This window comes from Kluyveromyces marxianus, chromosome 5, assembly GCF_001417885.1.
Source record: "Kluyveromyces marxianus DMKU3-1042 DNA, complete genome, chromosome 5".
In the NCBI taxonomy this organism is placed as follows: domain Eukaryota; kingdom Fungi; phylum Ascomycota; class Saccharomycetes; order Saccharomycetales; family Saccharomycetaceae; genus Kluyveromyces; species Kluyveromyces marxianus.
In genome coordinates, this window is record NC_036029.1 from 258,207 (window position 1) to 275,246 (window position 17,040).

The 17,040-nt window shown below is 42.2% G+C and overlaps 6 protein-coding genes across 6 annotated transcripts; 3 read left to right on the top strand and 3 right to left on the bottom strand.

Annotated features, from left to right (window-relative positions):
- Positions 1-699: 699 nt before the first annotated feature.
- On the top strand, positions 700-2,280 carry KLMA_50121 (uncharacterized protein; the record flags this gene model as incomplete). The annotated part of the gene is made up of 1 exon (XM_022820095.1): positions 700-2,280. The coding sequence occupies one exon, from the start codon at positions 700-702 to the stop codon at positions 2,278-2,280; it is 1,581 nt and encodes a 526-aa protein (XP_022676593.1).
- A 620-nt stretch (positions 2,281-2,900) lies between these two features.
- Positions 2,901-5,306, top strand: LDB19 (Ldb19p; the record flags this gene model as incomplete). Its single annotated transcript, XM_022820097.1, has 1 exon — positions 2,901-5,306. One exon carries the CDS (start codon positions 2,901-2,903, stop codon positions 5,304-5,306), a length of 2,406 nt encoding a protein of 801 aa, XP_022676594.1.
- A 2,138-nt stretch (positions 5,307-7,444) lies between these two features.
- On the top strand, positions 7,445-9,256 carry KLMA_50123 (uncharacterized protein; the record flags this gene model as incomplete). Its single annotated transcript, XM_022820098.1, has 1 exon — positions 7,445-9,256. The coding sequence occupies one exon, from the start codon at positions 7,445-7,447 to the stop codon at positions 9,254-9,256; it is 1,812 nt and encodes a 603-aa protein (XP_022676595.1).
- Positions 9,257-9,820: 564 nt separating this feature from the next.
- AHA1 (Aha1p) lies at positions 9,821-10,909 on the bottom strand (the record flags this gene model as incomplete). The annotated part of the gene is made up of 1 exon (XM_022820099.1): positions 9,821-10,909. One exon carries the CDS (start codon positions 10,907-10,909, stop codon positions 9,821-9,823), a length of 1,089 nt encoding a protein of 362 aa, XP_022676596.1.
- A 302-nt stretch (positions 10,910-11,211) lies between these two features.
- Positions 11,212-13,599, bottom strand: UPC2 (Upc2p; the record flags this gene model as incomplete). The annotated part of the gene is made up of 1 exon (XM_022820100.1): positions 11,212-13,599. One exon carries the CDS (start codon positions 13,597-13,599, stop codon positions 11,212-11,214), a length of 2,388 nt encoding a protein of 795 aa, XP_022676597.1.
- Positions 13,600-14,645: 1,046 nt separating this feature from the next.
- Positions 14,646-16,325, bottom strand: TCP1 (chaperonin-containing T-complex alpha subunit TCP1; the record flags this gene model as incomplete). The annotated part of the gene is made up of 1 exon (XM_022820101.1): positions 14,646-16,325. The coding sequence occupies one exon, from the start codon at positions 16,323-16,325 to the stop codon at positions 14,646-14,648; it is 1,680 nt and encodes a 559-aa protein (XP_022676598.1).
- Between the last annotated feature and the right edge of the window lie 715 nt (positions 16,326-17,040).

Here is a 17,040-nt window from a genome sequence, read left to right on the forward strand (position 1 = left end):
CCCTTATCGAAACAATTATTCAAGGAATGCGATCTCGATTAGAGGGTAGCAAAGTGATTGGGACATTAAGTTATAGGATAAGGGTATCGTGGTTATGGACCATGATCAATAAAAATACCTTTTGACCATGACAACCAGGTTACTGCTAATTCCTTTCAGTCTGTAGTTTTTGATATGATTACACACTGTTTTGCAGCCAGACCATCATTGAGACATATTCTTTGCGAGTATACCTGGAATAGGAAGTTCGTGCTAGATATAGAAGCGGTGTTTCGGAAGTATAGGAAGTATATGCTACCATTTCGGAATTTTTCTTGGGGACATATTGTGCGTTTACGTTGCAATGGTAACTTAAATGTTCTTTGAGTTTAGATAGGGTTTGGCATAGGTTGTGTTACTACAGATAGGGTTTCGAACAACATGCTGTATATGCAAACTCCCCTAATCGCTTGTTATCTATAACTCGACTCTGGCGGAACTGTTACAGGCAAGTAACGCTGAGGAACATAATGTGTGTTAACAAAGAAAATTAAGCTGATAGGGACTCTATAATGCATATATATATATGTGGTCACCTTTGTTTTCTCCAATGATGTGGTATGGTTACTTATTATGAAGAGGATCGTTTTCGCGATATGAAAGACAACAACCTAAAGAGTTATATAAGCATCAAGCAAAAGCGCAAATATATTACCAAAAATGTCCTCGAAAGAGCTTGAAAAGGAAACTTATGAGGTGAACGTCCAAGCAGAGTCCGATGCTGTCTCCACAGAATCCCCTATTGATAATTTACATCATGTCAAATCGGTGGAGTTGGAAGTTGATCACGCAGTTGGTGCAGATCTTTTCCAAGAAGTATTGGAACAGGAACTCAAATACGACGACAAGGAATACGCTAAAATCAGAAGAAAGATTGACAAGTGGCTATTACCAGTGCTATGTATAACATACCTACTGCAATTTTTGGACAAACTTTCCTTAAATTATGCATCCGCTTATTCGATGAATGCTGATCTGAAGCTGAAGGGTAATGATTATGGTGACATCGCTGCAATTTTCAACGTTGGTTATCTAATCGGCTCTATTCCAGGTAACTGGTTGATTCAAAAGTTCCCTGTGGCCAAGTTCACTGGGGTCTCCTTGATAATTTGGGCAATTATATTAATATGTCACCTTGGCGCCAAGAGTTATTCGGGAATGATGGCAATTAGGTTCTTTTTAGGTGTAATGGAGGCATCTATCTCTCCTTCTAATATGATGATGTGTTCAATGTTCTACAATAAAAGAGAACAACCTTTCAGAATGTGTACGTTCTTGTCAATGAATGGTGTCGCAACAATGGTTGGATCATTACTTGCATATGGTCTTGGTCATGCAACAAGTGTTTCTTTAAAGCCATGGAAGTTGATCTTTTTAGTTTTCGGGGTATTGAATTTGGTATGGTCCGCATTTTTCTTATATCTGGCACCAGATTCCCCAGCAACAGCAAGATTCTTAACGCATGAGGAAAGATTAAAGGTCATTGACCACGTCTCCAAAAACCAAATGGGTATTAAAGACACAAAATTCAAGCCTGTTCAATTCAAAGAAGCTATGATTGACCCCAACAACTGGATCATGGCATTGATTGGGCTGGCCTGTGGCGTCATAAATGGTGCTGTCACCAACTTTATATCATCCTTGATCAAGGGTTTTGGTTTTTCTGGTCTTAATGCTACTCTTTTGCAACTTCCAACTGGGGCCATTGAACTTGTTGTGGTGTTCTCTGTTGGTATGGTAGCACTATTTACTCAAAAGAACGTTCGTGTCATTTTGTTGTTCTTAACATGTATTCCAACTCTTGCAGCGTTGATCGGAATCAAACTAATCCCATTATCCCATAAATGGAGCTTGGTTGGTTGTTGTTGGTTGTTGTACATTGTTGGAGGGCCTGTCATTATGTGTTGGGTCTTGATGAACGTTACGATCGCCGGTTCGTCGAAAATTGTCTCGGCAAAAATGATGTGGTTTATTTTCTACACTGGAGGGAATATCGGTGGCTCTAAGATCATGTATGCCAAAGAGGCTCCAAGGTACAATTCTGGTATGAAGGGATTAATTGTTTGTTATTGTGGTGTTATGTTCCTCTGTATCGTTTACTACGCAATGATGTACTACAGAAATAAAAAGAGAGATGAAAAGTACGGTGTACCAACAGAAGAAGACCAGAGAAAAGGTGTTATAAATGGTTTCATGGACTACACTGATTTCGAAAACAAGTATTTCAGGTACGTATACTGATTACAAGCAAAACATGCTAGAGTTTCCTCGAATTGAAATATATATAAATACTTATACATATATACTATCTATAATATAATATTGGCCGGCCATTATAATATTATTTGAGTAGCCTGACGCAAATTCGGGTAATGAATAAAGATATTACTGTTTGTTATTTTACTTCTTTTTTTTTTTGTTGTTTGCAGCTTTTTTTTTTCTTTCCAATTTGCAAACCCACCACCGAGATGAAAAAAAGGAAAGTAAAGAGAGAATCGAAGAATAAAATAAGACATGAAAGACATTAATATACATAAATTATTTCTTATCAACCGTTAAGAAGACCCTTTAAGATTGAAAGGGTTAGCAGGTGTAAAAAATTTTTGATACCTGCACAGATAAAGATTCAGCAAGGCGAGCATATAGCGAGTAGTCTTGCTCGTTTTCCACAGTTGTGACAAGAGGTCTTCCATTATATTTGGTTTTGGTTCTTGTTTTTATTTCTTCTTCAGTTGAGATTTATTCACTCGATCTGAAGAGGTCTAGAGCCATTTTTTTAGTCCTGCTTGTGCACCCGACGAGCTAGCCTTTGTTATTAGTGCTGCTTTGTGAAGATATATCTTGTGATCTAGGAGACAAGCATGGTTCTTCCGTTGTTTGGCATATCGAAGCAGTCTTCTAATTCATCATCTGCCCCATCTCTGCAGGCACTGGATTACACAAACCATGACGACCACCCAGTCGAGTTGAGTATTAATATTGAGTCACCTCCATGTGTTCTATATGGATCTGCTACCGAATCGTCAGGGGCCCTTCTAGGTGGGCTATTGACAGTCACGATTAATGATGGTCTGGAGATTGAAGCACCAAGATCCACTCCTTTAACACCGGTGAACAGTAATCAGAGAAAGCAATTGACGAATTCACTTACAACATCCTTATCTCACTTATCGTTTTCCCATAATCACGGCTCAAACCATAGTAAATCTGGAGACAGTCTGAAAAGACTGGGCTCGATGTCCAATATTGTTCCATCGGCTAAGACCGTGACCACTATCAAAATAAATTCTGTTGAGTTGTCGCTGATCCAAAAGGTTCACTACGAGAAGCCATTCAGGCCTGCGCAAGCTACATTTAATTCCTGTACAAACTGTAAGACTAAGATGACTGAATTTCATCGCTGGACGATTATAGACAAACCCACTGAAGTTAAGGTTGGGAAGCATAGCTTCCCATTTTCTCACTTGATTCCGGGGAACTTACCGGCAACGACTCATCTTGGATCGAATTCGCACACCACAATAAAATACGAGCTAATAGCTGTTGTGACTTATAGACATCCATTTAGGGGGAAGGGGGAGTCTTCTAAAAGGGTACTGCAACTCAACCTTCCGATTCCAATCACCAGAAGCATACTCAGAGGTTCCGATAAGACGTCGTTGAGAGTGTTTCCTCCAACAGAGCTCACAGCTAATGCCGTGCTACCAAACGTGGTGTATCCAAAATCTACATTTTCTATGGAATTAAAGCTAGACGGCGTGTGTTCTGAGAACAGACGGTGGAGGATGAGGAAATTGAACTGGAGAATCGAGGAAAAGGTCAAAGTGCGGGCACATGGCTGTCAAGCGCATATGTCCAAGTTGAAGCAGCTTGAGGAGAAAGTGAAGCATGACGAAGAGCGCGATAGGCAGTTGAGGAAGAATACCAAGCCCATCAAGCGGTCTCTAGACATGGGGCCGCAAGTGAAAATGACCGTTAACAGCTCTCACGACTTGGTTGCGCAGCAACTTTCGCGCTTGAACGCACAGTCTTCGGACTCGGGCAACGCCGCTTCTTCCAACGACATTCTTGCGCCAACGGCTTCTGCTGATGGAAATCTCGACGAAGATCACGATACCATCCCAGACACTAGCAACGACTTCATTCACCCTAACGATGACGCAATGAGACAAGAGATTCTGCAACAACAGCAGAGATTAAGACAACAACAGCTAGAAGCTGAGTTGAAACACGAGTCTGCCCTATATACAGAGGAAATACGAACCATTGCCCATGGTGACGTCAAGAGCGGGTGGAAGTCCGACTTCTCTAATGGCGGTACGATTGAGCTGGTAACTGATATTGACTGCATGAAGCTCAACTCTGGAGTCACAAACCCGGTAAATCATACTTCTACGAGAAAGCCATTCATCTTGCCAAATCAGGATAACGTGAACATCTCATGCGACATAGAGGACAACAGTCTTGGCGTGTATGTAAGCCACGTGTTATTTGTGGAGATTATAGTTGCAGAAGAGCAATTGCAAACTTCCCAAGGAACTGGCACTGGGAGCGAGAGCGGCAGTAGGCGAGGCTCTGTGGTTTCCAGTTCTTCAAAGGCATCTGTGAAACCGAAGAACAATGCTGATCAACGTTTAGCGGAGTTATCGCCCATGTTTGCGGATAGGGAAAATAAGCCAGTACCTGTGATAGAGCCGCATAACAACGATGCGGGCCCCAGGATAGTTGGTGTACCTACCGGTGCCGCCCGGGTATTACGGATGCAATTCAGGCTCACTATGACCGAGCGTTCAGGTCTAGGAATATCGTGGGACGATGAGGTGCCCCCGGCCTACCAGGACATTAAGGCACTAACGCCGCCGAGCTACGATGATGCGGACAGTTCTGTCCACAGGATGCGCGGTTACAACTACTACTCAGATGGTCCTGCTGCTAGTTCTTCTGCGGCGCAGACTATGGATGGGGCTGGTGCCCCATCCGAGGTTGGGTCCGCACGAAATAGCACTTCAACCTCGCTCCACCAGGACGATAACACGAGAAACAGCAGCGGAGGCACCGGCGAGTACATCAGGCCGCCGCCAGCTCTCCACCACTCAGCAAGCACCTCGTCCAACTCGGCCAACTTCCCCTTCACAGATCTGGATCACGTGATGAGTATTCAAGGTGCGGAGCCCGGGTTTAATTCGGCGTTAACTCCGCAAACGACCAGGACCATCAACGTGCCCACCATTTCGGAGCTGCTGGACACTGATAGAATAACGCAGTGAGTACGGTGAGGCACTGAGGCCCAATAAAGAGGGAAAAATGCAGGAAAAAAAACATACGAAGAAGCAGCAGCAGCAGCAAAAATCAATCGCAATCGGCCGGTTTTCGTCTTTCCCCAGCGTGTATTTTATTAATTAGGTTACACAATAGTAAATAAGTGTATCGATATCCGAAAGGATAGAATGTAGACAGGACTGTACGTCATTTTTCCGCCAGTGTCCGGTTTTAGTCAAAGGGATGTGTGGGTCCTGCTGGGTTTAGACTGGGGGCTCAAGCTTGGGCTTGGGTTTGGGCTTGGGCTTGAGCCTAGGCTTGAGCCTAGGCCTAAGCCTGAGTCCAGCCTAGCATAGCCTAGCCTAGTCCAGCATCTACTAGTGGTGGCGTAGTCACCTACTGGGTCTCCTACTAAAGCTCCTATTAGGATCCCCTTCCCCTAGCTAGTCCACAGCAATGCTGAAAGGACAAGAAAAATAAAAATAAAAAAAAAAACGGAATAAGGGGGACGGAGTAAAAAAAAAAATTAAAACAAACTTTCCTCAGGGGGTAAGGAGTGAGGGGGTGAGACGAGACGGTACAGAAAACAGAGGACGCTCAAGCGAAAAAAAAAAAATTAAAAAACCACGGTTTTCTAATTCTAGATCACATGACAGAGTCGTCTATGACGTATATTTGCAGACCCAATCAACACAGCCTCTTAGAACACCCTACACCAAAGCCATGGGCCACCACAGCAGAAAGTGTCAGAATCATATGGAAAAGCGCTGAGGAATTTTGACTGCTTCTACTTCTGCTGCTACTGCTGCTGCTTCCCCATTTCGCTTGCTAACAATCGACCGCAAAGATATCTCGTGCCTTCGAAGAGCGAGTGCTCGAATGCTGCTACGGCGTGTGCAGCCACGTATCGTTAGAAGTTGTGAGTGGTATTTACTGATGACGATCGTCAAAGTCGTTTTGGAAACGAAACGAAACGAAAATGAAAGTCCGCCATTCGAAAAAAAAAAAAAAAATATTAGGGAAAAGTTGCTAAAATGACTCGCAGTCCACTCGCAGGGACTTTGTATTGGGGCTGGCTGGTCTACATTTGGTTTACATTCGGGCTGCTTGTTCTCTGGGCAGAGCAGAGCCTGCCAATTCCAGTTTTATTCTTCCTCCCTTGCTATTCTTTCTTTTAGTTCATTTTGGTACTTCCAGGAGGATGTACGTTTGTTTCTTGTTTCCTTGCCTAGTGGCATTTCTAGGGTTTCTACTCCTGAATAGAAAAAAAAAAAAAATAAGCTGAAACTGAAACCCGAACTTAGCGTCCACTCCCTCTCGCGCTCTCTGTCCACTACGTAATTGATTGTTATTGTCTAGGATGTAGCAGTAGCATAGCGTAGCTTTTTGATCGTTACTGTTGTATTGTTGTTGTGTTATTTTTCTCATGTATTTTTTGTCGCCCCAGTTTCCTCCGTGGACAACGACAACGCCTGCAAGACGTTCACCATTTCCTGAAGCATCATCAAAATTCGTAATTGTAAATTAATATTCGTAATTGTGATAATATTCGTAATCTCAGCAGAGCAGAAGGGCTCTCACATTCACACTCCTTCATCTTTTTTTGTTGTTTTTTTTTTTACTTTCCTTTTATTTTCTGCGGACCGTTCTGGACACGACGTGCATGTGTAGTAGTTTCCTCTTCCGCATTTCGTATCCGTAAACAAATAAGGTCATAATTAAGTATAAATATCAAGCGACTGAGTATTACAATGCACCATTTCGAATTGAAGATGGGGAAAGAAAAAAATTAATAAGTTTAGTTTCAAAACTTTATTCTAAATTAACAATTCTAGTCTACCACAGCTATACTTCAACTGTTTATACTTTCATTTTATTTCCATAACAAACACACAAACAGACAAGCAAGGCCTATTTACATTCTATCCCCACACGATTTATTTTTTTGGTTTTATTTTGATTTTGATTTTTTTTGAATTGAGATAAAATTAATTATAATAACTATAACAACAGCTATCCTATCTTAATCATCTGAAAACTGGAAACTGACGTTTTGGATCTTTTTTTTTGCACACAATAAGACTAGACACAGATAGAAACGCAAAGGAATATCAATCCATTCGAATCGAAAAATAACACAGTAATCATGTCGACCGCTACTGCTAAAACAGACAAGCTCACCGAAAAACTCAAGCAGTTCACCTTCGACGAGAAGGACAATTCTCTGATTGACTCAAAGAATCCAGCGCCTTTCCCCGGATCAGAACCCGATTCTAAGGAAAAGCCAAAATCCGCTGCTACTACTACCGCCACTTCAACTTCAACTTCAACTTCTGCTGGCTCAGACGCTGATGCGCTAAAGGCTTCGAAACCTAGAACAAAGTCGTTTTTGAACAACGACGGGATTGACGAGCTAAAACCGATGACGCGGAAAAAGCGCGTTTCCTCGCTATCGTTATCGGACCAGTACTCTGTCTCCCAGAACTCCATGCAGCCCTTGACATCAATGACTCCGCTTCACGGTAAGGGCAGCGAAGATGGTACCGCAGGACAGGGTAACGTTCGTCGCTCCAGTTCGCATAGCCGCCGTTCCTCCATGAAGTTGTCGCGCTCCTCTTCTGTGCGCACGAAACGTGAGATCATTGACCACGAGCGTATCGCATCGTACGCGTTCGCATTCGATATTGACGGTGTCATTTTGCGTGGCCCAGACACCATCCCAGAAGCACGCCAGGCGCTTCGTATGCTAAATGGGGAAAACAAGTACAATATCAAGGTGCCTTACATTTTCATCACCAACGGAGGTGGGCGTTCGGAACGCGCTCGTTGCAAGGACTTGTCTAAGCGTCTCGGGATTACAGTCACCGAAGATCAGGTGATCCAGGGTCATACCCCGATGAAGGACTTGGTACCGGCTCATCACAACGTGCTAGTCGTTGGTGGGGTTTTGAACTCGTGCCGTGATGTTGCCAAGGGATACGGGTTCGAGAACGTTTACACGCCGCTCGATATTATGAAGTGGAAGCCATCAGTGACTCCATATTACACGCTAAGCGAGGAGGAGAAGGCATGTGCATTGGATGTTGATTTCTCGAAGATCAGCATCGATGCCATCTTGGTTTTCGCAGACTCGAGAAACTGGGCTGCAGACCAGCAGATCATCTTGGAATTGTTGTTGTCGAAGAACGGTGTCATGGGTACCGTTTCTGAGACTGCGGATGAAGGACCTGGGTTGTACTTCGCCCACTCGGACTTCGTTTGGTCCACCGATTACTCTTTGAGTCGTTACGGTATGGGTGCATTGCAGGTTTCTATTGCAGCCTTGTACCAGGAACACACGGGTAAAGAGTTGCAGGTGACCCGTTTCGGTAAGCCTCAGCGTGCTACGTTCAGATTTGCCGACAAAGTCTTGAGCAAATGGCGTAGAAACACTTTGGAGGAACATGTCGAGCAGTTGGGTATGACCATCAGTGATACCCGCGACAGAATTCCAAATGGTGCTGCTCCAGCAGGCCATGGTGATACCGAAACCGGCGAGTCTCCATTCGGCCCAGACTCTGAAACAGATCAAGAAACAGATCTAACTTCCTCTACTGAAGACGACGAGGAAGACGACGAGGACGATGAAGGAATCGTTATGGAGAAACACTCCAAATTGCTGTTAGAGCTACCTCCCGCTTCGACTGTCTACTTCGTTGGTGACACTCCTGAATCGGATATCAGGTTCGCTAACTCTCACGACTCTTCATGGTACTCTATTTTGGTGAAGACTGGTGTTTACCAAGAGGGTACCATCCCTAAGTACAAGCCAAAGCAGATTTGCGAAAATGTGCTGGAAGCTGTGAAATTCGCTATTGAGCGTGAACACAAGAAGGAATTAGAAGAGTGGAACAGAACCGCTGAAGTTACTGTACCCGTTGTGAAGGAAGAGAAGGAAACTATCCAAAAGACTAACTAAATCTGAAAAAGAAAGGGAAAAAAGAAGTTAGCGTGTGATATATACACATAAGCCCTACTTGGAAAAGAGAATAGACATCGTGTTGTTGTTTTTTTCATATTCCTCCTCTTCTTCCTCACTTCTTTCTATTCATTCTACTTTGATAAAATCTATATGAAAAGAAAAATCATGGGTCTAAGTATCTCAGCACCTCAGTAGGGGGGCTGTAAATCAAGTTTCGCTTTGTTTTATTATTCATCCAGGCATTTTTTATTTTTTTATTTCTGTTGTTTTTTCTTCTTTTATTACAACTCTCTGCCGCTCGTTCTACTACTTGCACTACTATTATAACTATTCTTCATCTTATAAAAGCATTTCCAACACCTCTGGTGTGGTGTAAATGTGGGGTATCTATAACAAGTTATATAAACTTTTATCTTTTAAAAAATAATTAGAATTCAAATCACTTATCGTCAAACAGGCGTGTTTATAATGGTTTGTTGCGGCTAATATTCATTCATTCCTCTCTATTTTCAATTTTGGATTCGAAGGTATTATTTAATTAATTAAACAATATTATTGAACTTACAAAATGGCGCCAAACCCAAAAGTCAACTTAATGGATCTGATGTAGTACTCCTCGAAGTTTCCTCTAGCTTTATCTTCTTCACCGATTGGAATTCCGGACCAATTGACAATGAGTTTCGTTTCGTGATACTCTTGCGATTCGTGGAACTCCATAGAAAGTTGGCTGTAGTGGCCTTGCTTCCATTCATTGAGTCTCCAATCGAAAACTAAATTCTTACCTGGTTCTCCAGAAATAAGTTTCATGGTGATGTTACCACCAAATAGCTTGAAGGTATCGTTTAATTCTAATTTAGAGCCACTGCCTAGTTTCCCGCTAGATGGATCTGGCTGAATAGGAGAACGCGACCATGCTTCGATTCTTGGTTTTTCAATGAAAGTGTTGTAGAGCTCGACAGCTGGCACTTGGAATGATGACTCGAGATGAAGTTTTGTAGTATTGTATTTTGGAGTGTTTGAGTTAGAGGCCTTTTGAGATGAATCTCCAGTTGAAGAAGAGGTTTCCGATTTCTTCCCACCCGCCGCAGATGAAGAGCTGGAAGACTCTTTCTTCAGTGGAGTACCAGTTGAGGCGACGTTTTGGAAACTCGATTGCTGATTGGATTTGGTGAACTCAGATGTCACCTTGTCAGACGACACTTGGATGTCATTAGCGTGGGTCAGTAAGAGTTCTTTACCAAAGTTGCTAAAGATGTCCCTTAATTGCGGAATCAACTTCTCACGAATAACAGGTTTGATTTCAGAAAGCTTACTATTTTCTTTGAAGATCGAAATATCGAATTGGTAGTCTTCTGGGTCCGAGTCGAAGGCCACCTCCGGTATAGTGATGGATCCTTCCCATTTTTCATCATTCACGTGACCTTCGATCCCCAAATTCAACTTCAAGTCAAACAAGGAGATCACTTTACCCTTTCTCTGGTTCACCTCACAGTCACCTTCCAAGGATGATAGCTTGCTTATCCGCGCATATAAAGCCTCTGTTGCTTCTCCGGTAGCCAGGCCTACTAGTCTTTCCTCAAAGTATTTCTTGGCCCAATCAATACAGTTCTTGTCGACCCAATGCCAATTGTTAGGATTATGCACAACCATTTCGTTTGTATTTCTCCCACAGTTTTATTTCAGTTGTTAGCACTTGCACTTGCACTTGCGCTACTTGTCCCTTAAATATCTTATATCGTAAATAATATTGTTAACGCCCAAATACTATATGTAAAGCTTATATATATGTATTATGTAGGCAAAAGAAATCATCAGCGAAATTTCAATTTTAAAGCTTTTCAAGATGAACTTTCTCAAATGCTAAAGGGTTTTTTTTTCTCTTCGATTCTCATAAGCATGGCACGTCAGCCTTCCACTACGGAAAGAGCCTGGTGCGCTCAAAGATGGGCAATCTAGAAAATTCCAAAATCCGACAAGTTTGTGGTAGTCATGGAGGGTAACCCACCACCGAGGAAATCTAACATCATGTGCATACCACCACCACCGCTATATTCATCGACATCCTGGGGAAGCACTTGAGTAATTCCTTCCAAGAACCACACTTGGTCCTTCATTTCGCTTGCGAAACCTCTTAGTAGTTGGTAATAACTCCGCATGATTCTCATTGCACCCAAATCACCTGTCATTAAGAGTGCAAGGAAAGTCTTGTCAAGTAACGCAGGGAATGCGAAAACACGTAAAATGAAGCCAGGTTGGCCCTTTTCTTTGTTTAGTTTATCTAGGTAGGCAAGTGTAATCAAGTAAGGGGAGTTAATCTCGACCGGATAAAGGTCTGCGATACTCTCGTCGAAACACACCAATTCCGTGATGGATCCGTTTTCCTGGTTGATAATGTCGCCCATGTCACTTAAATCGACATTAATTAGGTTGTAGAAGCGCGACTTTTCCGTAAGTGGCCATACTGCAGTAAGAATAGTTGCTGCACCTTTAACGTGGAAGATCCAAGCACTAGCAGATAGCGATCCGGCGCTTATTGGACTGTTAACACCGCTCGCTACCGGAGTAGCTGCGTTTGCCAATGAATCCATTATGAGAATGATAGCACTGGCAACAAGAGCATCAGTGTTTGCCTCATTGATCTCTAGTACGGCTTCTCGTAGAAGTCTCAAAGCCTCCAGTCTGTGTTGTGTTACATATCTTTCTAAGCCAGATTCTGTCCGCGAGAGATGTGTTGCACTAAAAGCCAGTAAGGAATGCATTAAAAAGGGATATTCGAACGCTATCTCAGGCACATCCTCGGCCCAAATCTTCTTCTCACTAATACCAGCAGCGCTGATAGTTGGCCATACCTTGGTACAGTAGTGATGGAATAACTTCAAATCCACCAAGTTTAAATTCGTCTGCGTTGAAAACTCAATCATATTGGCAATCGATCCAATACGTGATGATGTTGTACCGTTTGTAGACTCTGAATCTTGTGTATCTATCTTGGACATATCTGTAGCAACACCATTAGCGATGCTGGTGCCATTCTCTGATACTGATTTCGTTGCAGAGTTCAAACTAGTTTGGCCATCATTCAACTTATTCAAAGGTGACATTGGAGCAGCAGGCGATATTGTTGGATTATTTGGTAGGTTTCGCGTGTTTAGATCCAGGCTGTTGTGCACCAAAGAATTGGTGGATTTTTCTTGTTTCATTTGTAGTCCAGCCAATACTTCAACCGCTGTATCTTGTTTAGAAGGATCCGTACCTACAGTAGCTGTGGTTGAGTCGTTTGTCGCAGAGTTTGGTGCAGATTTAAGACCCAGCAGCTCTTGGAAGTCGTATGTAACACCACCAATTCCTGCGGTTGGGAAGGTTCCTAATTGTTTAAGGTTGAAACCACCTAAGTTACTTAATGGATTACCAGCATTGTTCATCTTAGCATTAGGTCTTTGTGGTGATTGGGTGAGTTGTTGGAATAGAGCTAACGGGTTTGATGACAAATTTGAAGGAATTTTCGAGCCTGCTAATAATGATGCGATACTATTCGAAATGTTCATAGGTTGGCTTTGTAAGGTACCCGTTGAAGGACTATTCGGTACCTCAAACTGTGCAGCGAATTTCTCCGAATTCGTGAGTGTCATCAACTGTGGAAGTAGGTAAGGCTGCTGCTGTATCTGTTGTTGTAGATGTTGCAAAAAATGGGGATTCTGGGCTAATGGCGGCAGGTGTACATTTTCTGGGGTGGCTGTTGAGCCTGCTGCGCCAGGAGTTCCCACAGGTGCTGTAACTCCAGCAGCTCCTGTACTGCCTTGTTTAGGTAGACCTGACATAGCAGCAGAACTGTTCTTTGCTGCAATGTTCTCATGTTGTACCTGTCGCTTTAGAGGATGTGGTTGCAGCTGAGGCTGTTGTGGAACTTGCTGCTCTTGTTCTTGTTGATTCTGATGGAGTTGGGCCTCAGCTTTCATAGTATTCACTAAAATGTCCACCTGATTCATGGATAATGCATCTGCAGGTGAAGAAGCAACAGTTGGTTTTTCTACTTTTGCACTGGCTTTCGTTACAGTTGTAGTAGAATTCTTCCTGGATCTTGGTTGAACAGGTGTATAAACACAGTCTAAATTCATCTTTTTACAATTCAAGCAATGTGGCCGAGTTTCATCACACTTGACTCTTCTTCTCTTACAATGGGCACAGCCATTCTTGGATTTCTTGTGGAACTTACGTTTACCAGTAGCCGTCTTCGATACGGTCTTTCCGTCTATTTCTATCAATTCGACCTTCGCAGAGGACTTCTTTCTGCCACGCCTGCTCTTTTCCTCGTCTGAAGATTGCATTCTTTCTGTACTCATCCTTTTTTGGCCAAAACCAATCTTATTTCTTTACGAATTAACCTGGAGCAATCACTATTATTAACTTTAGTCTTCTTGTTCGTTTAAAGGTCGCTTAGTTAAACACTCAGCTCTTTGGGTTCAAAACCGAAAAAAAAAATCCGTATTCAATACCAAACAACAACACGTATGGTCAACTAGCTTGTTGAAAACTACTCCAACCCAATTGTTTTGCTGGATTGTATCAGACTTACCTCAACAAATAAATAAGTCCTTCAAACAACTGTACTCTTAATAGTTGTTTATATCCCTCGTTTAAAGTAAAAATACTAAACGCTTACGCCCCGTCAAAATTATAGGAAAATGAATGAATGGAATGCCTTTTAACGCGTCTTAATAATAATAATTCAGTGTACCGCCGACAAAACCAGCTGTTATAAATATCACAGGTTGAACTGCGCCGCGCTGTCACTCTATTTGTTTGTCTTGAGTTCTGGTCGCTTATTCTTGTTAAAACGTACATAAGCCGGTCGACCAAAATACTGCTCGTTTAAATGCTATTACTGCCAAAAACGACTGTTAAAAGCACCGTTTTTTTTTTCTGGTAAAAATGATCTGCTTTAGGCAATTTATCACGTGAGGGTCCTTGGCTGATCTTTATTTTTTTTTTTTTAATTTTTTTTTTTTTGTAATTTATTTACTTTTTTTTTCTTCTGCATTTTTTTCACCGCTTCAGTTTTTCTTAACGCGTTGTCTTGTCACCCCCCACGCAGCAGCATCTGGCTTCTACCCACTCTACAACGGCACCAGTTCGAACCCCCTGGCGAGAAATTTTATTGTTGTTTTCTTTTTCTTCCCGTAATGGGGGAGTAAGTGAAGTTTGAACCAGCGTTTAGTTTGGTTGAAGCTTAATTCGGTAGTTGTCCCTCCAGATCTGGAAATGTGATTGGGAATTTTCTATTGGAAGTTATTTAATGTACAAAGGTATTTAGTAGGTATATTTGCGATGGTAAGTACGTACTGCCTTGCTTTATTATTATTGTTATTATTACTACTCTAATGATTTTTCAGGCGCAGCCATCTCCCTCCTTCTCTGGCTCTGGGTCGACTGTAATCATTGTGTCAATTCTTAGAATGGCGATGCAGGCTTCCAAGGCGGATTTTAGAGACTTGACCTTACTGATTGTTGGTTCCAAGACACCAGCCTCGACCTCATCTACGATTTTGCCCTTTATCAAATCTAGACCGTAGTTACGGTATTTTCTTCTCTTTAAGTCGTCCGGCTTAGCTTGTTGACTAGCGGCATGGTATGATCTTAGCTTGGCGATGAGCTCACTGGAGTCCTTGGCAGCATTTACCGCTAAAGTCTTGGGGATAACTAGTAGTGCTGAAGCAAATTCTGCAATAGCCAGCTGCTCTCTTGAGCCCACCGTAGTAGCGAAGTTATCTAGGTAGATGTTCAATGCGGCTTCCACACAACCACCACCTGGAACAACGTTTCCGCTCTCTAGCGTTCTCTTTACTACACACAAGGAGTCGTGCAAAGAACGTTCCATTTCATCTAATGAGTAGTCGTTTGGACCACGTAGGATAATGGAGGAGGAGGAGTGTTTTTGAGTACCTCTGATTAAGATACACTCATCGTCTGAGAACTTGGTCTGGACAACCTCCTGACAGGTACCCAAGTACGAGGATTCGAAAACTTCGTCACCGTCCAAGTTGGACATGTCACTGATCAACGTGGCACCGGTGGCACGTGCAATTCTTCTTAAATCTTCCTTCTTACAACGTCTCACACCCATTATCTTTGCGTTAACAAATTCCTTGATGCACAAGTCATCGATACCCTTGGTCGTCAAGACAACTTGGGCACCGGCATCAATGATTTTCTTCACCTTATCTAAAATTATACCGGTCTCACGCTTACGGATCTCCTCCAATTGGTCTGGATCGTCGATATTGATTTGAACGCCCATTGCCATACGTGCCTTTTGAAGATTCAAGTCAAGACAGGCAATCTTAACGTTACCTCCAGATATTTGCTTTGGCATGGCTTGGGATGCCACAGTACAGTTCAAAGCGTAACCGTGTACTAGAACAGACTCAGTAGCAGACTTACCATGGGCTTTCAAAATGTTAACAGCCTTCACAGGGTACTTTACCTCACCCTTACCGTTTTGTGTCTTGACCGCTAGTAAAGCATCAACAACCATGTTACTGAAAAATTCAGAATCGGAACCAATTGTCTTAGAAGACATACTGGTTTTCGCAATGTTGACCATAGTGTCCTTCCCCAAACTTTCCACTGGAACGGAAAGAACTTCGTTGATATAACGAATGGCCTCCCTCAATGCAACTCTGTAACCAGTGATGATAGTAGTTGGATGGATTTTGTTCTTTACCAAATCATTGGCCTTCTTCAAAAGCTCGGAAGCAATGATAACAACACTTGTTGTACCATCACCAATTTCACGATCTTGCTGCTGCGCCAAATCAACAAGAATCTTCCCAGCTGGATGCTGCACATCCAAAAGTGAAAGAATAGTCGCACCATCATTAGTAACTGTGAAATCACCAATGTCATCCACTAACATTTTGTCCAAGCCAACTGGACCTAAGGAAGATTTCACCACATTTGCCACTGCTAACGAAGCTAGAACATTCTGATTACGAATGTCATCGCCTGAAACCTTCTCACCACCTAAAAATAACGTATCAGAACGTTGATTCCCATAAACCTGAGCCATGTTTCGATGTTCCTCTACTTGTGTTTGTGTTTATGGAGTGATAACTGGTTCTATCTTTCAATTACGTTGAATTCATGCACTTTATTCTCACATTGCAGTTGGTACGCTTCAATAAGTTATTTTGATATTTGAAGGTTTTTTTCATCAATGGCGGATGGAGGCAAGAAAAGAGAGAAAAAATATAAATCACGTGAATAGTATCTCCTCGAATGCCCAATACTTTAGGAAGACACTAGCCTTAGATATTGTTCACAGTAGCAGCGACTGTTTTAGTGCTTAAGTTAGTAATGAAATATAGGCGGGGATATCTAATTCAGCTCAAAGGTAGAAAAAATGGCCTTTGCTCTCAGTAGAACTAACATCCCGTTTTGTTTGAAATTAGTGTATCTAAATTGGGTGTTACATATCTATATAATAAGACCTGCAAGTATCACTACACTACATATATGCTGATATTTCAAGCAGTTATTCAATTGTTAGTTAGGTATGTATAAGTTTAGGACGGTGTTCAGAAATAAAGTAATATGGGAAAATATCTATTTAGTTTCTTACCAAGCATTTCACATTAGAGCACCAAAAGTGGTATTCGGTCTCCAATGTTTAGATATGAAAGCTGTTCCTTAGTTTTTAATTTATATATATGTAGATATATAATATATATAGTGTGATAATGTCAATTAGAGCCTGGGCTAGAAACTGTGAAATGTAAAATTAG